The sequence below is a fragment of the Giraffa tippelskirchi genome, chromosome 6 (assembly GCF_054371585.1).
Source record: "Giraffa tippelskirchi isolate mGirTip1 chromosome 6, T2T-mGirTip1v1.2.pri, whole genome shotgun sequence".
NCBI lineage: Eukaryota > Metazoa > Chordata > Mammalia > Artiodactyla > Giraffidae > Giraffa > Giraffa tippelskirchi.
In genome coordinates this window covers 75,747,628-75,774,992 of record NC_137280.1, presented here as the reverse complement: position 1 = coordinate 75,774,992, position 27,365 = coordinate 75,747,628, and the positions used below count along the sequence as shown (strand labels likewise).

At 65.4% G+C, this 27,365-nt stretch overlaps 3 protein-coding genes and 1 long non-coding RNA gene across 24 annotated transcripts; 3 read left to right on the top strand and 1 right to left on the bottom strand.

Annotated features, from left to right (window-relative positions):
- Positions 1–336: 336 nt before the first annotated feature.
- Positions 337–13,156, top strand: EEF1D (eukaryotic translation elongation factor 1 delta). Of its 14 annotated transcripts, none has more exons than XM_081497077.1 (11): positions 337–401; positions 3,809–3,905; positions 4,905–5,077; positions 5,951–7,002; positions 8,752–8,872; positions 8,978–9,049; positions 11,953–12,052; positions 12,172–12,272; positions 12,423–12,641; positions 12,758–12,952; positions 13,067–13,156. In XM_081497077.1, coding segments are annotated over exons 2-11 (2,073 nt in total). In that variant the 5' UTR covers positions 337–401; positions 3,809–3,904; the 3' UTR covers positions 13,106–13,156. The 14 variants fall into 14 exon arrangements, with proteins under 14 accessions (XP_081353203.1, XP_081353208.1, XP_081353206.1 ...); XM_081497082.1 differs by having other exon boundaries at positions 4,848–5,102; XM_081497080.1 differs by lacking the exon at positions 4,905–5,077.
- Positions 816–4,322, bottom strand: LOC145509135 (uncharacterized). The gene is made up of 6 exons (XR_014055871.1): positions 4,107–4,322; positions 3,786–3,886; positions 3,050–3,199; positions 2,337–2,717; positions 1,327–1,498; positions 816–1,083 (listed from the first exon to the last, which is right to left on the bottom strand). It is a non-coding gene; the product is annotated as an uncharacterized LOC145509135 (long non-coding RNA).
- A 1,105-nt stretch (positions 13,157–14,261) lies between the features above and the next one.
- NAPRT (nicotinate phosphoribosyltransferase) lies at positions 14,262–17,367 on the top strand. Of its 8 annotated transcripts, none has more exons than XM_081497094.1 (13): positions 14,262–14,500; positions 14,575–14,663; positions 14,782–14,864; positions 15,087–15,217; positions 15,309–15,424; positions 15,668–15,864; positions 15,946–16,086; positions 16,284–16,368; positions 16,460–16,540; positions 16,622–16,724; positions 16,828–16,967; positions 17,059–17,166; positions 17,249–17,367. In XM_081497094.1, exons 1-13 carry the CDS (start codon positions 14,275–14,277, stop codon positions 17,309–17,311), a joined length of 1,563 nt encoding a protein of 520 aa, XP_081353220.1. In that variant the 5' UTR covers positions 14,262–14,274; the 3' UTR covers positions 17,312–17,367. The 8 variants fall into 8 exon arrangements, with proteins under 8 accessions (XP_081353220.1, XP_081353219.1, XP_081353218.1 ...); XM_081497093.1 differs by having other exon boundaries at positions 16,813–16,967; XM_081497092.1 differs by having other exon boundaries at positions 14,575–14,702.
- A 327-nt stretch (positions 17,368–17,694) lies between these two features.
- MROH6 (maestro heat like repeat family member 6) lies at positions 17,695–26,361 on the top strand. The gene is given in 18 exon segments (XM_081502991.1): positions 17,695–17,699; positions 17,814–17,941; positions 18,040–18,116; positions 18,794–19,342; positions 19,476–19,603; positions 19,737–19,916; positions 20,495–20,612; positions 20,807–20,994; positions 21,081–21,218; positions 21,308–21,422; positions 21,531–21,683; positions 21,757–21,930; positions 22,060–22,227; positions 22,432–22,551; positions 22,737–22,839; positions 22,952–23,003; positions 23,005–23,015; positions 23,153–26,361. Coding segments are annotated over 18 exon segments (2,655 nt in total). The 3' UTR covers positions 23,401–26,361.
- The last annotated feature ends 1,004 nt before the right edge of the window (positions 26,362–27,365 follow it).

Genomic DNA, 27,365 nt, shown 5'->3' with positions numbered 1-27,365 from the left:
CTTTGTCTCGCCCGCAGGGCGCGCGCAGGCGCGCTGGGCCCCGCCCGTCCCCGCCCCGCGCCGCGCGTCACTGGCCCCCGCCCGCCGAGTCCACCTGAGCGGCGGCGGAGGGGGACGGGCGGGGCCGGCGCCGTGCCCAGTGGTTTGCTCCAGTTCCTCCCGGGAAGGGCGAGTCCCGCGGGGGTCTCCCACTGGCTTCTGCCCTCGCTCCTGCGGGGAGCGTCGCGGGGAGGGCCCAGGCCGTGGGTCAGGGCGTGCGCGCGGGCCGCGTCCCCCGCGCCCCGGCGCGTGGTAGAGCCCGCCGCTTCACTTCCCGTGCGCGGCCCCCGTGGCCCTCCCTTTCCTCTGCCGTCGCGCGCCGGCGAGCTCTCCTCGTTGGTCGCCGCGTCCTTGGCTGGCGTGTGAGTATCGCGGCTCGCGCCGCCAGGCCCCCGGGACCAGGGGAGGGGCGGCCCGCGCTGCGCAGGCGGGGGCCGGGCCGCAGTGCCGCGGAGTCCGCGACGCGGGGCCTGCGGGCTGGTGGCCGCGCGGAGGGGCGGGGCGCGCGGGCCACGTGCCCGCCGGATCTCTGCGGCTGCCCCGGCGGGAGGGCGGCGGCGGGGATGCCGGGGCCGCTCTGCCCCCCGCCTCGGTGGTTGACATGGCTGTTCTCCCAGCCGCTGCACGGGCCTGTAGCTTCCCGTTTGTCTGAGTTTGTTGAGCAGCTAACTGCTGCACGCCGGCTCTGGGCCTGGGGGCGAGGCGCGGGCCCAAGCTCCGTCAAGCTGGCCTAGAACCTGGACAGTTCACGGACGCGGGGAAGAGTAAGGACGTGATTGCTGGGTGACTCAAACACCGCGTTCCCTGAGAGTAGTGGAGGGGCTGTGTTTGGATAACGTCGTCCGGGCAGTGGGCAGTGTCGCTGGAACGAAGAAGGGAGAGGCTTGTGCTAGAGCCAAGTAGGATGGGGACCCGATGGAGGCATCATCAGGTTTGCAGAGCAGAGTGCCGCCGGAGAGTAAGAGAGCCGTTTGTGTGGGTGGTCCTTGTCTGTCAGAAGAGCAAGTTGACCCTGGCAAGTGAAGGAGTGGGCAGGGCCTGGGCCTGGGGAGGCCCCGGGTCTTGTCTCAGAAGCAGCTCTGACACTCCAAGCTCCTCTGAGAAGCCTCAGCTGGTAAGTGGGCTGAGCTGACAGTGACTGTGTCCTTCCCAAGACGCCCCCAGCTCGAGACCCAGGTGTTTGCCAAGAAGGGGTGGCGCACAGACTCCAAGGAGCAGGTGACCTGGGCCGGTTCTGCGGGGCGATCAGTCCTGGGCCAGTGCCAGGGGTGCCCTCCAGCTCCTCACCTTGGAGCGTGGCCGCTGTGGGCTTCATGGGAGCCTGGGCGGGTGGCACAGTCCCCTGGCAGAGCTCCTGGCAGGGCCTGCCCTGGTCTCCGTCCTGGGGAGCTGGGTGAGGCCACAGGGCTCAACACAGCTTATCTCCAGGGTTTGTGCCCTGGTGTCAGGTTTCCGGGGTCTGCAGGCAAGAAGTGCTGGCGTGAGCTCTGGCCCTGTGCCCGTGTTTTAAGATGACATGTGTGATTTCAAGGTGGACAGCAGTATGACATTTGTGTGAAGGACTGGTGTCAAAGTGAGACATGGAGTCCCAGCCCCTCACCTGCTGGCCCAGGACTTGTCTCCCCCGCTCCAGCCCCCCAGCTGTGTGAGGGGTCTTGGGTGCCAGGTGCACGCTGCTGGAGCCACCCTGGGGAGGGGCACAGGGCCCGGCAGCCAGGGTGGATTGATGCGTCACCAGAGATGGGGGCAGAAATAGCGCCCTGGCCGTGGCATTGCAGCGTGGACGGGGCGCTGGCTAGGGTGGGGTGCTGTGGGCAGCCACAGTGTGGGGCCTGAGTCTTCGGGTGTAGGTATTGCCCCCTTCCTGCCGGCGAGGCAGGTTGGCATTTCTGAGTGGGGCTGGACTGTCCAGGAGTCGGGTGGGAAGGCATCTGAGGAGGGACTTGGGGCTGTGGCAGTCACCCCTAGGGAAGGGCAGGGGGCATCACGGCCCTGCAGTTGTCCCAGGGCATAGCTGCCCTCACCCGCCCTCCTGGACCCTATACGCACGGGGCGCTCTGTCCGGCAGCCCTCAGTCAGGCCAAGGGCCCTGTCTGCACACGCCTCACCCCGATTCCCACTTGCTGCGCAAGGTGGGCGGAGCGCTTTGACCCTCGGGTGGATGACCTGGGAGCTCCGCTGTGTGCGTGGCTGTAATGAGGCTGTGTGAGCCCTGGGTTACCTGGAAATCTCCTTTCACCCAGGGACTTCTGCGCCCCCACCGTGGTGAGCACGGCCCTGCCAGGCTGTCTCCTCACCTTCAGGACCCTCCAGCCAGAGTATTCTGGGTGGGGCTGCTGCCACGTTCTTCTGTCACTGCAGGAACTCCCTCCCAGCTGGGTGGAGCCCCCAGCCCCGCCCTTGCTTTGGAGATGGTCAGCTGGGCAGAGCCAGGGGTGCTCACTCCCTGGGCACTGGGCTGCGGGGGGCAGGGGGTGAGCTGCTTCACTGCCTTCACCCAGGGGCCTGGCAGCCCTCGCGGCCCCTCTCGTGCGAGAGGTCTCGACCGGCCTCAGTGGCCAGCAGCCTGCCCTTGGCCCTGCAGGCGAGCCAGCGGTCCTGTGCCTGGGAGCTCAAGGCGGGGCCACGTCCGATCCTCGCTCTGGCGAGCTCTTCTCCCAGTGCTCCTCCGATGTGGGCTGGGTAGAGAGCAAGAGTGGAGACTCACTGCCCCGCAGGCCCCTCGGCTGCCCTGTTGTGTTGCTCGAGGGCTCGAGACCCACCATGGCCCTTCACGGGAAGAGGCACGCTCGGAGCATGGGAGTGTTCAGGAATGGGAGCGCAGGGAACCACAGCTGGATGTAGGCTGTCCTAAGATAGCCTGGCGCCCCGCCCTCCAGCGTCCCTGTCCTGACACCGGCTTCACCAGTAGCCCGCGCCGCCCGGGGCAGCTGTCCTGCGTGGTCCTCCTCCTCCCAGAGCCTTGCTGCACGCCCCCTGAGGTCCCTGGTGCACCCTGTGTGCCGCTGACCTGATGCTGACACTCTAGTGCTGGCCGCAGTGTGGCATGAACTGGGGTGGGGGGAGGGGGGCAGGGCTGGCCGGGTCCTCAGCTCCTGGGCCGCCGCCTCTTGTGAATTCAGGGCCGGGCGCCCCATCTGTCCTTCTGTCCCCGAGAGGCCTGTGGGGACAGTGGCACCCTGCCCCAACAGTGGCCCCGAGGGAGCAGCCCCGCCTTGAGCTCCCAGCATGAGCACTGGGCCTGGGTGGCCACCCAGACCTTCAGTGGGGTCCTTGTCGCCTTGCGCTTGGTCCAGAGGCCTGGACCCTGTGGGGTGGGGGATCCCCGCCCCGCTCCCCGTGGACAGTGGGGTGCTGGAGGTGCTGGCTCACCCCCAGGTGGGCTCAGGGTGGAGCTCAGCTGGGGCCTTAGTGCTGCGGGGGCTCCAGCCCCAGGAACCCCAGGATCGGCCCATTTTGAGTGACGGAGCGGCACTGCCCCGAGCGTGGACTTGGCCACCCCCTGGGATTTGGGCGGGTTGGAAGTGGGAGGAGAAGGGGACGACAGAGGATGAGATGGCTGGATGGCATCACCGACTCAGCGGACATGACTTTGGGTAAACTTTGGGAGCTGGTGATGGACAGGGAGGCCTGGCACGGTGCGGTCCATGGGGTCACAAAGAGTCGGACACGACTGAGTGACTGGACTGAACTGAGTGGGGATTTGGGGGTGAGCTCCAGCTGTCCTTCTCCTCCACCAAACTTGCCTCCACACCGCCTCACCAAGCAGCATCAGCACAGGCCCCCAGCCTGCTCGGACCACCCTGTCAGACTGCCTCTAACCTTGCTGCTTTTTCTTCATGCTGTCCTAGGAGACCAAAGGGAAAGTGAGTACCCTCCTCCCCAGGCGCCTGGGCGCTGCAGCCCAGTCCCCGTGCCTGCTGTGGCCTGACACCTCTGGGGCGCCTGACCTCATCTGGAGTGGAGGGTGGGCCTGGGGGGTAGCCTCTGCTCTGTCCCAGGCCGAGACAACCCCAGCCCCGGCAGTGGGGGGTACCCTGAGCGGGGATCAGCCTGCGTTTCTCCACCTGTGGGAGGGCAGGGCGCTACCACTGCCCCAGAGCAGTGGCTCTGAGGGCTCCGAGCGGAGCTTGGCCTGGTGTGAGCAGCCATGGATCGTGTCTAGGCCGCTAGGTGCAGGCCGGGCTTCAGGCTGGTGGGCAAGGCTGTTCTGTGAGGGTCTGTCGGGGAGGGCAGAGGGCAGACAGGCCCAGCCTGGTAGGCCCACAGCCCCCGGGGACAGTGGGTGATGTCACAATGCCCATGCCCTCTGGGCACCCAGCCCTGCCCCCCAGCACTGCCTCTGCCATCAACCTGGCCTTAGTAAGTGCTGCTGCCGCCCCGGGGGAGGCTCGAGGGGGCAGCAGGGACCCCTCTAAGCCTGGAGCCCCCACCCCTTAGAGTACAGGGGTCTCCCTAAAGTCCTGGGCAGGTCGGGACTTAGCCTGTGCATCGCAGGGTAATTGGAATTGGGTTTTGGTTGGGGGGGGTGGTGTTAGGAAAGAGCTGTAGACCCTGCAGGGAGCGGCAGGGAGGGTGTGCCATCACGGCGACAGTCTGTCTCCCCCTGTGGCCTCGTCCTGGGTGAGGGCTCCACAGACCTCACGGTGGCAGTAGGGGACACGGGACGTCCTGGGGGGCAGCTGCCCAGCCCCTGGCCTGGTGCCCCTGCTTCCAGCACAGGGTTCAGAGCAGGGTCTGAGGGGCACAGAGTCCTTGGCCAGCCTGGCCCCACTCCAGAACTGGGGACTGGTCCGGTGTGGGCTCAGGGCCCCGGGTGCATCCCAAGAGCAAGCTGGCTTCCTGGACGGGGCTGCTTCTGGCAGTGGGGGCGCTTCAGCATTCTGCGTTGCCTGGCCGGGTCCAGTCTTCGTGGAACCTGATACCCCAGAGCAGAACGGCAGACCCCACGCCAGCAGCAGGATCGGGGTGCAGCAGAAGCTTGTCCAGGGGCCATGGCGGGAGGTGCGGAGCCCCGTGTCCACCTCCCAGTGTTCCGGTAATGGAGCCCCTCACGCCAAAAGGTGCTGAAGTGCGGGGACAGGACTCGGGTTCCCACGCAGCCCCTCGAGGTGCACCCGTGGTGGGGACTGATTGCCTCCTGCTCTGGAGACAGGGTGACCAGATTCTGCCTGGGCCACTGGGTACCTTCCCTTTTAGATAGTAATTCCCTGGTGTGTCCCCAGATTTGGTCTCCATGGGGGTGGGCTCTCACCCTCTGCTCCTGGCTGCCCCTTGTCCCAGACTCCCCAGTTCCCCCTTGGAACAGGCCCTGCTCAGGATGGCGGTGTGGCCCTGCGGGTGGGGGACTCAGGTCAGGCGGGGTGTGCGGTGCGGGGGCCGTCCTGAGACCGCCAAGTCATTTCCGTAGAATAGAAGCCCTGGTGCCTCAGGGGGTTGGCCAGGCCTAGTGAAGGCACAGGACGTCCAGTTAAAATTTCAGGTGAACAGCAACTCACTTTTCAGTGAGAGTCTCAGCTGTTTCATGGGACAGACTAATTGTCAAGATCATTTGCTGTCGATGTCAGTCAGATTCGCTGAGTGTGTCCTGTGTTTTACCTGGCGGCCATTCTTGGGGTTCACAGGAAAGGTCTCTGTAACCAAAGAGGTTTGGAAAGTGTTCTCTGGACCTCTTTGGAGAGAGCCTGGGTACTTGTTGGATGAGACAAGTTTTGCAGTTAGAACGATACACATGCACACGCGCCCCCCCACACACACACACGCCCCTGTACACGCATGTTGACTGCCTCCCGAGCTCCCTGTGCATGCTGCCCCAGGGCACCCCACTCAGGAGGCTGAGCGGGGAGGGCCAACCGGGAGGGGCCGTGTTGCAACTGCCTTCTTGTGCTTGCTTTTTAACGCTGCACGCAAGATGAGGAGTGGGAAGGCCTCCTGCGCCCTGGAGACCGTCTGGGAGGACAAGCAGAAGTATGGGGAAGCAGAGCGGCGGTTCTACGAGCATGAGGCTGCGAGAGCCGCTGCCCAGCAGCTCCTGGCTGAGACGCTGGCCGTGAATGGGCCAGGTCAGGAGGACGAGGCGGACAGCGGCAGCAGGAGCGAGCCTGGGAAGAAGCCGCTGCAGAAAAAGAGGAAGCTCTCCCCGAAGGGCTGGCTCGGCCAGGCGGACCTGGCCCTCGTGGGCCTCTCAGCCGACCACGTCTGGCTGGACAAGCCGCTTTTCGACCAGGCGGAGAGCTCGTATCGCCAGAGGCTGGCTGACACGGCCGCCCAGGCAACCCAGCCTCCCACCCTGGCCCCTGGGGGCCCCTGCACCCATGGGAGCCAGGTGGCCTGCCACCACGTGACCTGGGGCATCTGGGTCAACAAGTCGTCCTTCGACCAGGCTGAGCAGGCATTTGTGGAGTGGTCTCAGGCCCTGCTGCTGGCCACGGAGGGGAGCGGCACGCAGGGGGCTCCCGACACGGGCCAGCAGGTGGCCACCCTCGACCTGCGCCTTGTCCACCAGCCCGGTCCACCAGCCAACGGCCAGCCGCCGCTGGGCAGCCTGCAGGCGCTGGTGCGGGAGGTGTGGCTGGAGAAACCCCGCTACGACGCAGCCGAGAGGGGCTTCTATGAGGCCCTGTTTGACGGCCATCCCCCTGGGAAGGTGCGCCTGCAGGAGCGAGCCGGCCAGGCGGAGGGTGCCCGGCGGGGCCGCAGAGACCGGCGGGGCCGCAACGCCGTGGGAAGCAAGCGGCTCGGGCCACGGCGGGCCGACGGGGAGGCCCCATGTGCCCTGCCCTACTGGTACTTCCTGCACAAGGACGCCGAGGCCCCCTGGCTCAGCAAGCCCACCTATGACAGTGCGGAGTGCCGCCACCATGCGGCCGAGGCCCTGCGCATGGCCTGGCGCCTCGAAGATGCATCCCTGGCTCACCAACCCGGTGCCCGACCGAGCCCGTCTGTGTCCAGCCTGAGACCCAAGTAGGAGAAGCGTGCTGGCCGGGTGCCAGGGCTTCCTGGGCCGGCATGCACCCCTCCCTGCTCCCACCCTGGTGGGGCTCCTCCCAAGACTGCTTGCCTGGCCCAGTGGGCTACCTGAGCGGCTCTCCAGGGATAGGGCTCTGCCCTGGGCACTGCACCCTCTGGGCTCTGCCCTGGGGGACACTGCATTCTGGTTACCCCCATGGGGTCGGGGTGGGCCCAAATGTGGCCCACATGGGGTTTCCCCTCTGGCTGGGCAGCTTGCAGAGCCTCCCTGACAGTCACAGGTGGGGGGGGGGGGCGTGCGATGGCGGGTCCTGGTCTCTGAGCCCCGGCCCCCCACCCCTTCTGCTGTCTCCCCGCCTCCCTTATCCGGGGCCACCTGAGATAAGGTGGGTGTCTCTGGTGCTCCAGCTGAGTCTGGAAGACACCCACTGGACAAGGCCAACTTGCCTCCTGCCTGTGGATCCAGGGGTCTGGCCCTAGAGAGATTTTGTGCAGTGCCAGCTGATCTTTGGAGGGCAGGGCCTGGCCGGGGAAGGGGTCTGCTAGCCCACGGGGCTCAGGCAGGTGGGCAGAGATGGGTGGACCCCAGGCAGCCTGGAGGCACAGCAGTAGGGAGAGGGCCTGGGGTGCAGAGAGGGCCAGTGGGCATGTGGAGAGAGCTCCCTGGACCCCAGACTCCAAAGGGGCAGGAGCCCCTCTGCCCCTCAGAGGGCGTGGACATGCTGGTTTGATAGGGTCTTGGCCTTGGTGTGGGGCCTATTGTGGTCAGATGTTACCCAGAAGGCTGGAGGTGAGGTGTGGGACTAAAACAGTCTTCATGGTGCTTCTCGGGGGAGGAGTGGGGGGTCTCAAGGTCCTGCCCCACTCGTCACCGAGGTCCGGTGGTGGCTGGGGATCCACAGCAAAGAGTGTTGGTGAGATCGGGTCCTGTTCTGTTGCACTGGCTGAAGGACGGGCAGCCCTGAGCAGTGGACTTTGCTCGTGGAGTCTTGGCTGTGGCCCAGGTCTGGCAGCTCCCCTGCCCTGCCGAGCGGTGGAGAAGCCGCTGGCTGCAGACTTGAACGCGGCTGGATCTGGCTCACAGGCCCACCTGGAGCAGCCAGACTCACACTTACTGGTCTCGGGGTGTTGAGAGCATTTGTTTTTTCTCTTGGTTTTTCCACCTTAGCAGTTAAATGCAGTACTTACTAGTTGAAAGATAATAAGCTTGTTACACGTTACTGACACTTAGGTAAGGAACAGTTTTTCTGTAACAAATGTTTAGTGAAGTGGGCTGGCCTTATTTTGTATTTTTGCAAATCGTATGTCTGGCTTAATAGGAGACAGCTGGATTCCTAATCGTGCTGTGCATTCAGTGTGTTGGTGTGTATTGTCTGACCAATCCAGCCTTGAACAGATACATGGTGGGGAAAGGGAGGACCTTGGTGACCCCCAGAGGTCCCTGGCCATGCTTTGAGAGTCGCTGGTCTTGGGGACTGGCCTGGGGACCACCGGCCTTAGCCATGAAGGAAGTCCATACAGTGGGCTTGGGGTTAGGGGGGTCCCAGGCTCATTGTGGCCCAAGCTGAGAACCTCTGGTGCCCTGTTCTGGGACCTGGAGCCCTTGCCGCCCAGGACTAGACAGCCTGCCCCGCTCCCTCGGGGTCCAGGCAGTCGGAAGGGCGTGCGTGCAGGCAGGTCCTGGGGCTTTGGCTTAGGCAGCCTCTCCTCCCGGCGGGTCTTAGTCTCTCTTCTCTTCAACAGAAAAATGGCCACAAACTTCCTCGTGCATGAGAAGATCTGGTTTGACAAATTCAAATACGATGATGCAGAAAGGAAGTTCTACGAGCAGATGAACGGGCCCATGGCTGGCTCCTCACGCCAGGTAGGGGCTGCTGCACTTAGGCCTCGGGGTAGCTGAGGCTCGCTTATTTAAAAAAAAAAATTTTAATTGAAAAAAACAGACGAGTTCTTTCTGCACTATCTGCAGGAGAATGGCGCCAGTGTGATCCTCCGTGACATTGCGAGAGCCAGAGAAAACATCCAGAAGTCTCTGGCTGGAGTGAGTACCAGGCGGCCTGTCTGGCATTTCCCCCAACATGGCCTTCGGGGCACCTTGGGGTGAGGTGTGCGGGGCTGCCCACCGCACCGCTGGAGAGGACGCCCTTCCCGTGGCCTCACTGAGCTGACGGTCACCTGGCGCTGCCTGCCTTGCAGCGGCTGCTCCTGCCATCCCGGGCCTGCGGCTGCCCGCGTCCTGGTGCCTGCCCTGCTTCCTCCTCCCCCTTTAGCTGTGGCTTCCCAGGCGGGGTGGGTCACAGTGTTGTCATGGTTGTTCAGGCGCTCATTTGTGTTTGGCTCTTTGCGACCCGAAGGACTGCAGCACGCCAGGCCTCCCTGTCCTTCACCATCTCCCAGAGTTTGCTCAAGCTCATGTCCATTGAGTCGGTGGTGCCATCCAGCCATCTCATCCTCTGTTGTCCCCTTCTCTTCCTGCCTTCAATCTATCCCAGCATCAAGGTCTTTTCCAATGAGTCAGCTCTTCACATCAGGTGGCCAAAGTGTTGGAGCTTCAGAGGGCATGAAGCTACCATCCTGATTGGAGGCCCAGAGAGGGGCCTGCAGTCCAGCGTGGCCTCCCAGGCCCACCTGAGATCAGGAGGGGAGCATGGCCCCATCCAACTCTGTCCCTGGCCTGGCTGGGGCACATCCCTCGGGGATGGCAACCCTGCTGCTCCTGGAGACTCCAGGAGAGAACCCACCTTCCTGCCTTTTCCAGCTTTGAGAGGCTGTCCACATGCCTTGGCCTGTGGCTTCCAGCCAGCGGTGTCGGAAGTCTGACACCCATTTCCATCACGTTTCTTTCTCTCTTCTGCCTCTCGGTGTGGGGTCCTTTGTGACGACACACCAGGCCCACTGGGATAATCCAGGGTAGGCCGCCCATCCAGCTCCACAGATCCTCTGCCCTGGGGTCACTTTTCCACAGGGTCAGGGGACTTGGAGCTGGCTCTGTAATGACAAAGCATCACACACCAGGTGACCGAAACAACACAAACTTGTTTTGATGACCTGGAGGGTCAGAGTCAGAGTGGAAGGTGTGGATGGGGCTGGTTCCTTCTGAGGCTCTCAGAAGGAGAGACCTTGGCGTGTAGGTGGCTGTCTTCTTCCTGTGTCTTTCCATCTTCTCTGTGTGAACAAATCTCCGCTGCCAAGGACACCAGTCACTGGGTTGGGACCCCTCTCCTGACCCCGTTGCAGCTGATTATCCCTGTGAGGACCCCACTGTAGACAGTGTCTCCCACCCTGAGGCCCTGTGGTGGGGCCTCCAGCTGCCCGGGAAGGGTGCCGGCCCAGCGCTGGGCTTGGGTTGGGGCAGAGTGGGGCTCAGCACACACCAGGGCTGCAGGGGTTCCTGGGCACTGCCGGTGCCAGGCAGGCTGCAGGCAGGGACGTGGGCTTCCAGACGCAGAACCTCGGGTGGCACTGCCCACGACCCGCTGTTGTGGGAGGGCTACTTCTCTGAGCCCTCGGCTTCCTCCTCAGGGTCAGGGTAGAACGCGAGGTCTGGGGTCTGGATGCCGTGGAGTGGCCTGTTGCCTGGTCTGGGCTGGCGGCGGTGTCCTCATGGCCGTGTGGCAGGTGGGGCCTTGCCCGGAACCTGCGCCCTTGGGACCCATCAGTGTTGTCACCGGGGCTGTGTCAGGAGGTCCCCTGGGCCAGGTGGCAGGCACAGCAGGGTGAAGGTTTGAGGCTGCAGCCACCTCAAGGCACTGGGACCTGTTTGATCTGCTTTGTGGGTGCGGATCCTCCAGGAGGGAGGGCCTGGCCTGGCCTGGCCGTGGGGGAGCCTGAGGCTGGTGGAGCCCTGGAGCAGTGGGTGGGCTTCCGAGGAGCAGGTGGTTCTGGATCGTGTCCCCCTAGTGGGAACGGCAGCACGAGCTGAACAGCGAGCCGGAGGTGGAGATGTGGCGAGGGTGGTCAGCCGTGGGGGGCGGGGCAGCCACCCACTGACCGGAGTAGGCAGGTGGGGGTGGTGGGGGTGGGTTCCTGGGCCGACGGGAGGGGGCGTCCGGGGGCTGGTCGCTGCTCCTTCCTGTCACCCAGCACCACTGGCCGGCTCTGCTGGGCGTTCTGTGTCGGGGGAGTGATGGTCCGCGGGACATGACGTCAGCCCAGCACTGCCTGCTGGTTCCGGGACCTTCACCGTAGGAGTCTGGGGGTGTGCAGGGCATGGAGGAGCCACATGCCTCCCAAATGGTGCTTGGCGGGTGGCCCAAGGCCCCAGGTCTTTCTCGTGACTGGACACTGGAGGCAGGCAGCAGCCCTCTGAAAAGGGCCAGGCGCCTGTCCTGGGAGCCATTCCATTGGGGTGCACGTGACCACATGCCAGCTCCTGGCGTGTAGCTCAGGCTCGAGCCGTGGCGCCCTGTGGGTGAACTCCCTGGGCGGTGCCGCCTGGGTCAGACGACAGGGGCTCCCCCTCAGGGAGGAGCGAGCAGGCTGGCGGCTGGGCTGGGTCCCTGCGTCACCAGAGGTTTCCAAGGCAAGGGGCCATGTGGCCCGGGGAGGCAGGCGGGCTGCTGCTCCACACCTCATGCTCGTCCTCCCGCCCCCAGCGGGCCCTCCCCTGCTGTCCCCTCCTGTTTCCAGCTCAAGGCTGTGCTGCCTGGTTCCCCTGTGGCCCTGGGTCTGGCCGCCCCTGGAGCTCTGAGTCCTTGGCCACCTCCTCCTACCCTCACAGGCAGTGGCAGCTGAGGTTCAGCCCTGTGCTGCCTCCGTGTTGGGGCCGCCCGAGCCCCCGGCTTCCTGGACTGGGCCTCCCGCTTGGCTGTGGTGCTGCCTCGGCCTCGCACTTGCAGGGCTCCCCCCAGGCTGAGCTCGGAGCTCTGCTTCAGCACAGCTGCGAACGGGGGACCCCGAGGGGCAGGTGAGGGTGTGAGCCCTGCCTCTCCTCCTGCCTTGCAGAGTGCAGGCCCTGGGGCCTCCAGTGGGCCCAGTGGAGACCACAGTGAGCTGGTCACCCGGATTGCCAGCCTGGAAGTGGAGAACCAGAGCCTGCGAGGGGGTGAGCCCTGGGCTGATGGGGTGGAGGAGGGGGGGAGAGGGGGTCCCACCCTGGGCCTGATGCAGGGGGGGTCCTGCCCTGGGCCCTGCCATCCGTCCAGCATCCCTGTACCCCCACAGTGGTGCAGGATCTGCAGCAAGCTGTCTCCAAGCTGGAGGTGCGGCTGAGTGCCCTGGAGAAGAGCTCGCCTGCCCACCGGGCCACCGCTCCCCAGACCCAGGTGAGGGCCCGCCCCCACCAGGGACCCCCGGCCTGGCGCTGTGGAGCGGGGGGGCCCTCTGGGCCGGCCCAGGCAGCAGCGAGGGGCAGGGGCCTGGGGTTCTGCCTGCGTGGGTCTTAGCCTCCACACCTGCTCCCCCCGCCACGGCAGCACGTGTCCCCCATGCGCCAAGTGGAGCCACCCAGCAGGAAGGCGGCCACCGCCACGGAGGACGACGAGGACGACGACATCGACCTGTTCGGTAGCGATGAGGAGGAGGACAAGGAGGCTGCCCGGCTGCGGGAGGAGAGGCTGCGGCAGTACGCAGAGAAAAAGGCCAAGAAGCCTGCCCTGGTGGCCAAGTCATCCATCCTGCTGGACGTGAAGCCTGTGAGTGGCTCGCCTCCGACCTTTCCCTCCCCTCCCGATGCCCTGGGGTCCTGGAGGGGTCAGCACCGGGCAGGACAGGTGTGAACTCGGCCTGTGCCCCTTCCCTCTCGCCTCAGTGGGACGACGAGACAGACATGGCCCAGCTAGAGGCCTGTGTGCGCTCCGTCCAGCTGGATGGGTTGGTCTGGGGGAGCTCCAAGCTGGTGCCCGTGGGCTACGGCATTCACAAGCTGCAGATCCAGTGTGTGGTGGAGGACGACAAGGTGGGGACAGACCAGCTGGAAGAGGAGATCACCAAGTTTGAGGAGCACGTGAGTGAGGGGGCGTGCTCGGGGGTGCAGGGGTATCCCACGTGAACCCCTGGCCAGGCGCGTGGGACTTTGGGAAACAAGGCCCCATGTGACCACCAGCCTCCCTCCCTGCAGGTGCAGAGCGTCGACATTGCTGCTTTCAACAAGATCTGAGCCCTGGCCTGAGCCTGTTCAGCCTTGCAGCCAATAAAGACTGAGATTCCAGCCCTCTGGCTTCTGTCTGTCCTGATCTGGGCCCTGTGGGTGGGCGCATTCAGGGAGCGCCCTTGGCCTGCGTCCCTGGTGTGGCTGTATGGGCCCACCCCTCTGCCTGCCCCTGCCATCCCCCTTCTCACTTAGCTCTCAGTTGCAAGTGCCATGTCCAGGTCGAGCCCTAACACAGCATGCATTATCTTCGCCACTGTGGGGAGGCACAGTGGAGGCACGGTCCCCCACCATCTCCACTCTGCCTCCTCTTGTTGAGTTATTCCCATGGATACAAAAGTGCCATCCTGGAACCATCGAGGGAAGAGGTCCCAGTGGCCGTCCTGGGCTCTTGTGACTATAGCCAGTCACCTGTGGGAAACCCTGCCCACATCTGTCTATGTCTAGGAAGGAGGTGGGGTTTCTCCCCTTAGCCCTGCCCCTCTTCCTCCAGCCCTGGAGGGGTGCACACACCCACTGGAGAGACCTGGGCCCCTGACGGGCTCCAAGATACACTACCCCATGGAGCTGTGCCCCTGGCCCGCCTGTGATCCCCTCACCCTCTTGTCTGGGCAGGACTGTGTCATTAGTGGTTCCTCCCTGCATCCAGTGTGACTGGTGGGTTGTTGGGGGTTCCAAGGCCCCTTAGGATTCCTGTGGGGCTTAGAGTACAGGACCTGAGAGCCCTCCGTGCCAGCTGGTGGTGGACAAGGGGCCCCCTTGCTAGGTTGGCACCACGTTCCTCCCAGGACAGTGTGGGCTTGCCACGGTGTGATGCTGGCCCTGAGCTGCCCTGCCCAAGCCCGCAGTGGCTCTGGGCGGGAGTGGGTGTGGAGTTCGCATTGCCCTCCCTACGCTGCACGGAGCCGCGGGCAGCAGGGACAAGACAGACCGTGCCCCACGGGGCCTACTGGGGAAGCAGACGCCCCAGCTCGAGCCGAGTCCAGCTGCAGGAATGGCTCCCCGGCGTCTGGAGGCCGGCGGCCCGCCCCGTGGGTTCTGGTTGCCAGGAGAGTCGGTCGCGCCCCGGTGTCCCAATCTCCTGGTGTCCTAACCTCCGAGCTCCAACCCGCTGGCGGGGCGGGCCCTGGCGAGCGCGGACGTCAAGCGGGCAGGCGGGGCCGCCAGAGTCCGGGGCGATGGCGGCGGAGCAGGACCCCGAGGGGCGCGCAGCGGCGCGGCCGCTCCTCACCGACCTGTACCAGGCCACCATGGCGCTGGGCTACTGGCGCGCCGGCCGCGCGCAGGACCAGGCCGAGTTCGAGCTCTTCTTCCGCCAGTGCCCATTCGGCGGAGCCTTCGCCTTGGCCGCGGGGCTGCGCGACTGCGTGCGTTTCCTGCGTGCCTTCCGCCTGCGGGACGCAGGTAGGCCCCGGCCCGGCGGTCCCCCGCCCGCGCGCCCCCGAGCCCCCACCCGCCACGGCCTCTGTCGCCCCTAGACGTGCAGTTCCTGGCCTCGGTGCTGCCCCCAGACACAGACCCCGCGTTCTTTGAGCACCTTCTTGCCCTCGACTGCTCTGGGGTGACGGTGCGGGCCCTGCCCGAGGGCTCCCTCGCCTTCCCTGGCGTGAGTGCGGGGGGTGGGACGCGGTGGCGGGGGGGCGGCGAGCGGGCAGGGCGGCACCAAGTGACAGCTCGCCCCGCAGGTGCCGCTACTGCAGGTGTCCGGGCCACTCCTGGTGGTGCAGCTGCTGGAGACGCCGCTCCTCTGCCTGGTCAGCTATGCCAGGTGGGGCCCGGTGTGGGGCCCGCGGTGGGAAGGCCGGATCCTGCTAGTGGGAGGGGCTTTCCAGGCCGGCCTGTGGGGCGTGGCCCCGTGTGGGCGGGGCGGGGGCGGAGCGCGGGCCGAGCGCAGGCCCGCACCCGCTCCCGCTGCGCAGGGTCTCAAGAGAGGCCGGGCCGAGTGGCTTCCTGGCCGTCACTCCGGTCCCCTACTCTCCTGCTCCCACAGCCTCATCGCCACAAATGCCGCGCGCCTTCGCCTGATCGCAGGGCCCGACAAGCGGCTGCTGGAGATGGGGCTTCGGCGTGCTCAGGGCCCCGATGGGGGTCTTACTGCCTCTACCTACAGCTACCTGGGCGGTGAGAGCCAGGAGACGGAAGGGAGAAGGAGTCTAGCCCTGAGAACCCCCCCATTCAATGTCTGAAGTCCCCCAACTTTACCCTGATCCAGGCTTCGATGCCAGCAGCAATGTGCTCGCAGGACAGCTGCGGGGCGTGCCCGTGGCCGGGACCCTGGCGCACTCCTTTGTCACTTCCTTCTCAGGGAGCGAGGTGCCCCCTGACCCGGTCAGTACCCCTGTCTCCCTAGCTGCATTCCAGAGGGCAGACCCTCAGGGCGATCCCTTTCCTGGGAGGAGGAGACGCCAGTCCCTGCTCTGCCCTCAGGCAGGTACCATGCCTGGCCTATCCAAGCTACCCTGGGCTGGTGTCTCTGTGTGGCACTGGCAGACAGGTGCTCAGACTCTCTACTGGGGCAAGTCAGCGCCCCCACTATGCTCGGGGTCCTCCGTTCTCCACCCCTCTCTATAGATGTTGGCTCCGGCAGCCGGTCAGGGCTCCCAGGTGGATCTGGCTGCCAGTGTGGAGACATGGCTGGAGCGTGTGTGTGGCCACCTGGGGCTGGGTGTGCAAGAGCCGCACCAGGGGGAGCGGGCGGCCTTTGTGGCCTATGCCCTGGCCTTTCCCCGGGCCTTTCAGGGCCTGCTGGACACCTACAGTGTGCGGAGGTGAGGCCCGGCCATCCCCCGGGTGGTCTCAGCAGAGAAGCTGCAGACCCCTCATGCTGACCCTCCTGTCGCCCGTCCCAGGAGCGGGCTCCCCAACTTCCTGGCTGTAGCCCTGGCCCTGCAGGAGCTGGGCTACCAGGCAGTGGGCGTGAGGCTGGACAGTGGTGACCTGCTTCAGCAGGCTCAGGAGATCCGCGGGGTCTTCCGGACAGCCGCAGCCCAGTGAGTCCCTGGGAGGGGCTTTGGGAGGGGAAGTGGGAGGGAGGCTCTCTGATGCTACCCCAGTCGCGATGCTGCAGCGGGAGAGGGGCCTGTAGGCATGAAGGCTTGAGCCAGACCAGCAGGTGGTAGAGGGCGGCAGGACGGGTGGGAGGGGGGCCGTGGGAGGCGGGAACATCCGAGGGGCTGCCCCGCCACAGGTTCAGGGTGCCCTGGCTGCAGTCAGTCCCCATCGCTGTCAGCAACAACATTGACGAGGAGGAGCTGGCCCGGCTGGCCCAGAAGGTGGGCGGGGCAGGGGCAGGCCAGAGGGTGGCTGGGGGGCCCTGGGCCTGTGCGTGCTGGCCGAGCTCAGTGCCCACCCACCCCCTTCCAGGGCAGTGAGGTGAACGTCATTGGCATCGGCACTAACATGGTCACCTGCCCTCGCCAGCCGTCCCTGGGCTGTGTCTACAAGGTGGGGCCCAGTGCGAGTGGGCTGGGGGTGGACCAGGGTCCGGGGAGAAGGTCCAGCTAGCCCAGCACCCTGTCCCCGCAGCTGGTGTCCGTGGGAGGCCAGCCGCGGATGAAGCTGACCGAGGACCCTGAGAAGCAGACATTGCCTGGGAGCAAGGCTGCCTTCCGGCTCCTGGGTTCTGATGGTGAGGCCCCTCCATCCTCCTCGGTTCAGTTCCGAGCCCCAGGCCCCTCACGTTATTCTTGGTGCCCCTCACGTGCACAAACACACAGGGTCTCTACTGTTAGACATGCTGCAATTGGCAGAGGAGCCACCGCCCCAGGCCGGCCAGGAGCTGAAAGTCTGGCCTCGAGGGGCCCGCAAGTCCCGTACTGTGAGGCCGGCCCACGTGGAGCCGCTTCTACAACTCTGGGTCCAGCAGGGACAGGTGACCACCCTACCCACCCCCTTGAGTCTGCACTTTCAACCCAGACCAAGTTCTGACATCTGACCTTGAGCCCCTTCCCACCTCCCAACAGCTGTGTGAGCCGCTGCCATCTCTGGCTGAATCCAGAGCCTTCGCCCAGCAGTCCCTGCACCGTCTGAGCCCTGCCCACAGGCGGCTGGAGCGGCCGGCACCGTACCAGGTGTGAGTGGGGCCCACATCCTCAACCCGGCCTGTGCTCTCTGCCCCCATGGCCCCATCACCCCTGCCTCTTCCCCCTGCAGGTTGCACTGTCTGAGAAGCTCCAGGCCCTGGTGGACAGACTGAGTGCCAGAGGAGCCCTCTGACAACCTCTTGCTGGGAGCTGCCTGAAATTAACATGAGTCATTCACTGTCCCCACAACTTGTTGTGTGTCATTTCTTTATCCACCCTCCCACTCACTGGACCCTCAGGGTTTCCCAGGGTAGACTGGAGTCAGGAATTAGTGAGAGAGTTTATGCTGCCAGAGGGAAACCCCAGGCTGGCCAGGGTTCCGGAGGCAGCCCTGTGCTGAGGCCTGAGGCCAGCTAAGGCTTGTGGGAGGTGTCTGAGGCTTGAGGAGCTGGACTCTAGAGGCAGGTCGGGGGCAGGGCAGGGCTGGGCTGTAGGGAAAGGGGGGCAGTCTTTGTGCCCTACTAAGAGCTGGGGGAGTAGCTGGGAGACCTCTCCCTGAGGCTGGAGGCGGGAGCCATGGGGTGGGGTTGAACCGCCAGCTGGAGGGGCTCTGGGATTCCCCCCGGGAAGGCTCGCTGGCATAGCTTCCCAAGCCAAGGGGAGGCCTGGGTGTCCCCTGCCACTGCTGCTGGCAGGCCCGCAGGCCCCTGTGCCCTGGGCTCCGCCCGCTACCTCTCGGCTCCTGCGTGTCGCAGTGTGGACCTGGCCGCGGTTGTGGGGACCCAGCTGCTGCCGCCAAAGTGCTGGGAAAGGCACGGAGGCCGTGGGGCCTGCCTGACCAGAGCCAAGGAGGAAGTTAGGGAACAGGGGCCCGCCCTGGGCGCCTGGCCAGGTCCTGGCCGCCCCGCCTGTGTGCCACAGGCTTGTCAGGTCTCCACTGGCTTCTGCTCCAGCGGAGCCACTCAGGAGAGAGAGTCAAGGCTCTGCAGGACACGGGGGTAAGGCCTCGACCTCTTGTCCAGGCGGTGGGCAGCTAGAGGAGCCAGCGAGGGTGTGGGGGAATGCTGACTGTCCCGGGGACGGCCCAGGGCTCTCCCACCTGCCCAGGTATTTGGCAGGACCAGCTCTTCCGGCTCCCCCAGCCCAGGCTGGGCAGTGACCACTGCGTTGCTGGGTGAGGGTGACAGTGGGGATTTGGAGCAAAGGCCTGGTCAGGCCTCCTGGGGAGAGGGGGGGCTTGGAGAGAGATACATACACCCCTGCCAGCAGACACACAACAGAGCACACCGAGGCCCAAGGTCCCCTCAGGTCACCACTTCTGAGCTTTGCATTCTGGTGCCAGGACCCAGACCCTCCCCCAGTGACCCATCCAGTGACGTCAGTCACCTGTGAGGGCACCAGGCAGCTCCTCTTCCTCTGACTCAGCCCAGGGACCGTCCCCTTCCCGGAGGTCTGGTCGGATGGGAACGCAGAGGGGACAGCCCAGCCCCTGGCCCCAGGCCCAGCGTGGACTCCACTGCTTTTCAGGGCTGAGTCAGGCGAGGTCTCGGCTCAGGGCTGGGCCCAGACCTCCAGAGCTGTGCACAGTTGCCGGGATTCCCTGCCCAGTGGGGTTGGAGGTCAGGTCAAGGGCTCTCCTCCCTGCCACCACCCACTGTGCCCCCTGCCCTGGCAGATCCTCTGTCCCCCAGGGACCTTGCTTGGCCCTTTCGTAGGGCCCGGTGGGCAGAGCCGGACCCCAGACACTCAGGCTGCAGGCAGCCTGGGCAGGAGGGCCCTCCCAAAGCCCCTGGCCGGCACCACACCTGGAGACACCTTTGTATGGCGCCCCACCTCCACCCCACACCTGGACCACGCACGCACACACTCGCCACCACGCCTGTCCCTGGTCCCGCCTGCCTGGGGCCTGCTTCTAGGTCAGGCCCGGGCACGACTTCCTGGGAGGACCAGCGACAGGTGCTACAGGCTGGGCCTGGCTGAGAAGCTCGACGTGTGCCGTGGCCATGGCTGGGGGCATGTGGGGGCCCTGACCCTGACAGCCCTGGCCGAAGGGATCCGGGCCAGCCGAGGGCAGCCCTCGGGACCCCCTGCCCCAGGCCCTCAGCCCCAGCCTGAGCCTGAACCGGAGGCGGAGCCCAGGAGGGCAGCCACTACCCCCACGGCTGGCAGTGAGCCCCTCTCCCCGGCCCCTCCCCAGGAGCCAGCCCCCGAGGGGCCCCAGCAGGTAAGCAGGAGGGCTACCTGGGGGGCAGGGGAGGTAACCCGAGAGGGAGCTGGGAGATGGCAGAAAGGCTTTGTGGAGGGAGGAAGAGCAGGAGAGGCAAGCGGGCTCCACACACCCCCACTCCCACTCCCAGATGCCCTGGAGCTCCTGGGAGGAGGGAGCCCTCACAGACCTGGCCTTGTACACCGCTGCTTGCCTGGAAGAGGCTGGCTTTGTGGGAACCCAGGCAACAGCGCTCACCCTGTTCTCAGCCCTGGAGGCGCAGGGCACAGGCTGGAGGACCAGATGAGCCCCCGGCTCCTCCCCGCGGGCCCCACCCAGCCAGGCCCCTCCAAGGCTGGGGGGTGGGGGTGGGCGTGAGCTGTGCCTGCCTGGTGGGGGTGGGCTCACAGAGACCTGACCGCTGCCCCCCACGCCAGGTGCACAGGCTCGTGTGGGGGCTGCTGGCGCAGGTGCCCCACCTGGCGGAGGGGAGGCCCCGGCGGGCGGCCCTGCGGGTGCTGAGCGCACTGGCCCTGGAGCACTCCCGGGATGTGGTGTCCGCATTGCTGCGCTGCTCACCGGCCCCAGACCGGTAACCTGTCCCGCTCCACCAGGTGTGCTTCTGTCGGGGACCACGCAGCTTCCTTCCCCCTTCCGGCTTGGTCGGAGTCTGGCCCAGGGCAGGCGGGTGGAGGAAGGAGCCTTTTCCCCACCCCTCTGGTCCTCTCTCCTGCCCCTCCCACCGCGGGTCCTCGCTGGGTTCCTGGCTGGTGGCCTGGCCTGCCTTCTCTCTCTAGGTCTGGGGGTGCCCGCCTGAGCAAGCCAAGTGGCTTCTGCACCCCCAACGCCCCTGGCTCTGGTTAGTCTGCCCCTAGGGGACGTTATCTTCGGTTTTATTCCCCACGGTGACTGTTCATGATGCCAGGTTTGTTGCTGGCCCACCGGGGTCCCGGGTGGTCCCGGGTGGTCCTGGCCAGGCAGGCGATCCTGTGTGGTCTGCACAGATGCCACTCATCTTGTTCCTCAGGGATTGCCAGGGTCGGGTGGGGGGCAGTTAATCCTCCCTCCTCCTGCTAGAGTCCTAGTGGCCGCCTCCTCGACTTAGGGATGCACCTCACCCCAGACCCAGACCCCATCTCATGCCCTTGACCTTGACCTCTGTGCCCCCAGGGCGGCCGCCGAGCTCTGGCGTAGCCTGAGCTGGAACCAGCGTGTGAACGGACAGGTGCTGGTTCAGTTGCTGTGGGTGCTAAAGGGCTCAGCAGGATCCCAGCTGGAGGCACTGGCGGTAGGTGGCTCTTTCCAGCTTGCCGGGGGACACCCCAGCCCTGGCCCAAGAGACCAGGAGGGTCTGGCTACAGGGGGTCGGGGGCAGCAGGCGCTCGACCTAGTCACACCCGTCCATAACGTCCCTCGAGCTTGGGGGCCTTGTCCTCTCCTTGTCTGCCGTGTCTGAGCCTGAATGAGCCCCTGGTTCCATAGGCCACTCGCACCCTTGGGGAGATGCTGGCTGTGTCTGGCTGCATGGGTGCCACCAGAGGCTTCTACCCGCACCTTCTCCTGGTGTTGGTCACTCAGCTCCACGAGCTGGCCCGGGACGCACCCCCCCCCCCCGACACAGCCAAGGTTCAGGCCCCATCTCACTGAGGGCCACCACACAGTCACGCCAGGTGAGGGGGTGCACACCAGGGTGGCGAGGGCTGGGCCAGTGCCCTCCTGGCTCTCACTGCCCACTCGCCACTGCCCCTGCGTCCAGCTGCACCGTGGAGGCTTTGAAGGCCCTGCTCACTGGGGATGGAGGCCGCATGGTGGTAACGTGCATGGAGCAGGCTGGAGGCTGGAGGAGACTGGTGGGAGCCCACACCCACCTGGAGGCTGTCCTGCAGCTGGCCAGGTGCGGGGCGGAGGTGTGGGATAAGCAGGGGCATGGGGGTGGTCGGGGGTGGCTTCTTGAGGGAGAGCTTCCGTTTGGCCCCGTCCCAGTGCCCTGGTGGCCCACGCTGACCACCACCTGCGAGGCCTGTTCGCGGATTTGCTGCCGCGGCTGCGCAGCACAGACGACGCACAGCTCCTGACGGCCATGGCCTTCTTCACCGGGGTGAGCCCGCTTCCAGGACGGGTGGGGAGGGGTGACACTGTGCTTGGCCCCTAAGCGTCCCTGGCCTGCACAGAAAGCCAGCATGCTGACCCTGTGTCTCCCGCCCAGCTGTTGCAGAGCCGGCCCACAGCGCGTCTCCTGCGGGAGGAGGTGATCCTGGAGCGGCTTCGCGCCTGGCAGGGCGACCCTGAGCCCACCGTGCGCTGGCTGGGCCTGCTGGGCCTGCTGGGCCTCGGCCACCTGGCGCTGAACCGCGGGAAGGTGAGGGCGGGGCGGGGCGGGGCGGGGCGGGGCGGGCTGGGCGAGGGGCCTCCCACGAGTCCTGTCCCCGCAGGTGCGCCACGCTACTACGCTGCTGCCCACGCTCCTGGGCGCGCTGGGCGAGGGTGACCCGCGGCTCGTGGACGCCGCGCTGGGGGCGCTGCGGAGGGTCTTGCTGCGGCCGCGGGCGCCGGTGCGGCTCCTGAGCTCAGAGCTGCGGCCACGCCTCCCACCGCTCCTGGACGACGTGAGCCCTTCCCGCCCCCTCCGGCCGTCTTGCCCACGCCCCTGACCCCCGGTTCCTCAGCCAGGCCCCGCTGGGGCCCCCAAGTCACTCCCGCTCCCTGCGGGCCCCTGATCGCGTCCTCCTGTGCAGGCCCGGGACTCGGTCCGCGCCTCCGCAGTAGGGCTGCTCGGGACGCTGGTGCGGCGCGGCCGGGGCGGGCTCCGGGTGGGGCTCCACCGCCCCCTGCGGAAGCTGGTGCTGCAGAGTCTCGTTCCGCTGCTGTTGTGCCTGCATGACCCCAGCCCGGACGCCGCTGAGGTCAGCCCCCGACACTGTCCTGACCACCCCACCCTTCCCCACCACAGCCGCCTCTCCAGGGAATCGCAGATCAGGGACTTCCCCGAAGACCGCAGGAAGCTTGGGCAAGCAGGACTCCTCCGCCCCTCACCCTGGCCACCTCCTGCCTTCCAGGTCCTTTCTTGCCACTTTCGGACCTCTAACCTCGCTCCCTACCCTTTCCAGAGCTCAGAATGGACCCTGGCCCGCTGTGACCAGGCCCTGCACTGGGGCCTGCTGGAGGAGATGGTCACGGTGGCCCACTACGACAGCCCTGAGGCCCTAAGCCGCATCTGCCGCCGCCTGGTCAGTTGGGGGGACGGTGAGAATGACGGGGTGTGGTCAGCTGCCCACTTGGTCCAGTATACACCAGGGCCACTCCCCTCAGACTGAGTCTCCTCACCCTTGCAGTCAAGGTGGTGGCCTCACCTCTGAGGCCTCCGCTCCATGCAGAGCTGGCCCTCCCGCCCCACGAGCCCTTCTGTCCCCAGGTCAAGTGGTACCCAAGTCACGTGCCCAGCTTCCTGAGCCAGACCCAGGGGTACCTGCGGAGCCCTCAGGGCCCCCTGTGCCGGGCGGCTGCCCTGCTCACAGGTGAGGCAGGCCTAGCGGCACGTTGCTCCCTGCACCCAGGGCTCTGGGCGCTGGGCCAGCCCCTCTCTGCTGCGGGCACGGGGCCAGCACTCAGGGCTTCCCTTTGGTCCAGGCTTCCTGGTCCATCACTCGAGCCCCAGCCACGTCAACCAGGACCTGCTGGACTCTGTTCCAGGGTGAGAGCCCTACTTACCCTCGTAGGGTTCCACAGGGTTCCTGAGAGGTGGTGGCTGCCAGGGCGGAGTGGATGGGTGGGGGACAGCCCGGGAGCTCCCCCCCCAACCCCGCCGCATGAACCGCCCTGTCCCCGCAGACTTGGGGCGGCTGCGGAGCGACCCTGAGCCCGCTGTGGCGGCGGCAGCACGCGTGTCCGACCAGCAGGTGGCGCTGCTGGCCCGCGCGCAGCCCCAGCCCTGCGGCTGGAACCTCCTGGGCCTCCGGCACCTCTCCTGCCCCGGCCGGCCCCGCCCCCGGCCGGCCAGGCCCCCGACCGTCTACGCCGACAGCCCGTTCCAGCACCGCAGCCTCCCCGGCCGTTGGGGCTGCTCAGGTCCAGGCTGAGCTAACCGACCCGCCCTCCCGATGGGGGCCAGGGTGCTGACCCGGGCTCCCTGCTCTGTGGCTTGTCTTGGCCGGGGCGGGGGGGTGCAGATCTGCAGAAGAGGTCTGCCTTGAGAGGCACCCTGGGCGTGGTGCTGGGCACCAGTGCTCATCCCCTACCCCGGCGGGGCTCTGCACGGTCTGCTGCACACAAAGACCCCGCACCCTTGACAGCCCTGGACTAGATGGACCATGAGTTTGTGACGCAGCATCTTCACCCTCAGCCTCTTGCCTCCTCCACCCCTCGGTCCGTCTGTCCCCAAGCAGGCCTGTGCCTCTCCCAGCCCCCTGGCATGTCCTGTCTGGACAGCGCCTGGCCTTCTGGGCCCAGGCTGGGTGAGGACAAGGAAGTGGGTGCTGCCCTGGGAGCCAGCCCCGTGAAAGGCTGCCTTTGCCTGGTCCTCCCGGCCGCCCATCGCCCGCCTTGATGTGCTCCACTCCTCGCTGGCCACGTGCTGGCCGGGAGGTTCTGAGGTTTCCAGCTGCATCCTCTCCTCAAGAAGCATCCGTCTGTCCACCTGTCCACGCCCACTGCCCAGCAGCCTGGCCCCGTTCTTGCCTCTCCCCTCTAGCTCACCGTCTCAGACCCCCTGGGTCTTCTCTGGAGGCTGCCCCCGACCTCCCACTGGACACCACAGGTCTGAGATGATAGCTGAGGGCTCAGGTGTGGGGTGCCAGAATCTTCCCCTCACCAGGCTGAGCTGTCACACTCGCATCCTAGTACCTGCTCAGGGCCGGGCGAGGGAAGAGGTCCCTCAGGACTGCTCCGAAGCAGTGACCCAGACTCTCCAGACCCGGGACGAGTGGCTTCCTCCACGTGGAATGCCCACATTGAGGTGTCCTCTTGCCCTTTCAGGGTCCCCAAAGCTACCTCCTCAGAGGAGGCCTCAACTCACATAGCCTCTTGGAGGCTGGAGTCCTGCCCATCCCAATGGAAAGCATTTAAAAATACAGCGGGACGTCCCTGGTGGTCCAGCAGTTAAGCCTCTGTACTCCCAATGCAGGGAGCACAGGTTCAATCTCTGGTTAGGGAAGCAAGATCCCACATGCCGCATGGCACAGCCAAAATAAAGACACAGATCCTAGCAGTTCGGTGTCTGTCTGAGTCAAGGCTGGGTTCTGATGGGCTGCACTTGGTCCAAGATCGGGCTTGGGCTAACATTACAGAGAAGGCAACATGTGGCTGCCTACAAAGGTCCGTCTAGTCAAGGCTATGGTTTTTCCAGTAGTCATGTATGGATGACTGACATGTATGAAAGTTGGACTATGAAGAAAACTGAGCGCCGAAGAATTGATGCTTTTGAACTGTGGTGTTGGAGAAGACTCTTGAGAGTCCCTTGGACTGCAAGGAGATCCAACCAGTCCATCCTAAAAGAGATCAGCCCTGGGTATTCATTGGAAGGACTAATGTTGAAGTTGAAACTCCAATACTTTGGCCACCTGATGCGAAGAGCTGACTCATTTGAAAAGACCCTGATGTTGGGAAAGATTGAAGGTAGGAGGAGAAGGGGATGAGAGAGGATGAGATGGTTGGATGGCATCACTGACTCAATGGACATGAGTTTGAGCAAGCTCTGGGAGTTGGTGATGGACAGGGAGGCCTGGGGTGTTGCAGTCCATGGAGTCACAAAGAGTCGGACACAACTGAGCAACTGAACTGAACTGAACTGAGCGTGTGGCTGGGGGTTGGGTCAGCCCCAGGCAGAGTCAGGCAGGCTTTGCCCTGACTGAGAAGCTGTGCTGCCCACATAGGCCCCAAGCAGAGTCGGAGCTCAGCAGAGAGGGGCCGGGGTCTCCTCGTCGGTCACTCTGAGGGCAGGGAAGGCCCTGGCCAGGGGCACTCGTCTGTGAGAAGCCAGGGGCATAGTGTGGCATATTAGTTCACAATTCTTCAAGGGGAATGCCAAAACTGGATTAAACTATGAGAAACATCTGGGGACACACTGGGGAGGCCAGGTGGCCGTCAGAGCCTGGGAGACAGAAGGAAGGGAGGCTGGTGAGAATGTCCTCGGGGGTCTCCAGCCCTACCCTGTCAGGGAGGCACCAGGTCCCAGCCCTGCGACCCCTCCACTGCTGCCAGCAGGGTGGCAGGAGGACCACTCCCACCAGCTGCCTGATGATCGGGCCCCTCAGGGGCTCGCAGCCTGGAGCCAGAAGCTGGGGGAGCATCTGAGGCCTGCTGCCCCCACCAGGCACAAGCCTGTCCAACCACAGAGCATGGCTGCCCAGGTGAGGGGCAAAGCCCCAGCGATGCCCGCTGGGAAGCGGGGCCCAGCCTCATGGGGGGCTCCGCAGGCAGCACCCCGCCTCTTCCCATGCCTCCCCGCAGGGCCTGGGCCTCTCTGGCCTGGGAGCCCACTCCGCTCTGCTCCACAAGCCCTCTGGAGTGCACGTGCCCCGGCATGCTCAGTCCTGTGTGGACCTGACCCCCCACCCCGTGAGGGCTTCCCCCACCCTGTAGCCGGGGCCCCGCCAGACACCCTGCTTGCTGCTTTGCCCTGGGAGTGGGACGCTTCTCAGGGATTTCTCTGCTGGGGTCCCCAGGGAGGCTCCAGTGGGGTGGCGACACCGTAGCCCTAGTCCCGGGTGAGGCCTGCTCCTGGGTGAGTGCTGTTGGTCGGTGGGTGTCTAGGTGACCAAGACCAGCATAGCCGCTCTCAGAGCGCTCACCTCCCGCTGGGGTCTAGGGTCAGGGTGTGCTCCTTTCCACAGAAGACTCCCCCCTCGCCTTGATCTTGACGCTTAGATGCTCTCATATGAGCTGTCACTGGAGACCTCCAGGCACTGGTGACCCTGGAGCCTGAGGGCCAACAGTGAGACCCTCCAAAGAGCGCCTGGGTGGGGCTCAGCCAACCCAGTTTACCACCTGATCTTGTGGGAGCGTCTCAGGGCCCCAGAAGCAGCAACGGTGGACCTGCTTACTTACTGGTTTCTAAGACCTGCGCTGTTCCAGTTCTGTTGCCTTGGTGGTGACTTTCAGTGCCCTAGCAAGGTTCCGAAAGGAGAAGCTTGGGCTCCGGGGAACACAAACAGGAGGTGTCCAACTTCTCCCTTGCCCTGAGTGAGGGGACAATTGCTAGGCGTTTCTGTACTGGGATCTGGGGTGTTTAGGGAGCACTCTGTTTTAATATTAACTTTACTGTCAACCTTGATCCTGAGTTTTCTCAGGGGTTAATGTCCCAACCACAGCTGGGCTGACCACCTCTTCTCTTTATTTGTATTTTTTTTGGCCACGTTGCTTGTGGGATCTTCATTCCCCGACCAGGAATCCATCCTGGGCCCCAGCAGTGGAAGTGCTGAGTCCTGAACCACTGGATCACCAGGGATTCTCCCGTCTCTCCTGTTTAGCCAGTCCTGGGGCTGAAGGGCAGCGGCGAGCCGGATAGGAGGGGAACATGGCTTCCCTCGCCTTCCATCAAGTGGAGGACCACAGACCGGCTCCTGTAGGGAGCGGCAAGTTTCTCCTGGCTGTGACAACTCCAAGGGGAGAATAACTGCCTGGCTGAGTCAGTCACCACCTCTCTGTGCCCAGCGAGGCCCAGGGACCACGGCTTGGGGCCGGGAGGGCTCCTCTCCTCTCGACAGACTCTTACCTTTGAGGGTATGAATTTGGATGAGACACACCCCAAAGGCCAGTTTCTCTGCTTCGGGTCATCTCCCCCAGGCCCGCATGCAGCCCCAGGAGTGCAGGCATGTCTGTCTGTTAGCGCCCTGTTCTTGCCCCTCCGCAGCCCTGCAGAGGGAGGGCGGCCTGCTGCCTGAGTCAGAACATCAGAATGCTCTTAGGCTCCCTGAGGTGGACAGAGAACAGTCCTGGGGGTTGGCATCGCCCTGCCCTGTTCTTTCCAGGCCAGCCTGCTAGGGGGTTGGCAGGGGAGGGGAGGAGCCTGACCACGTGGCCGGTCTCTCCGGAGTGGCCGGGTCCA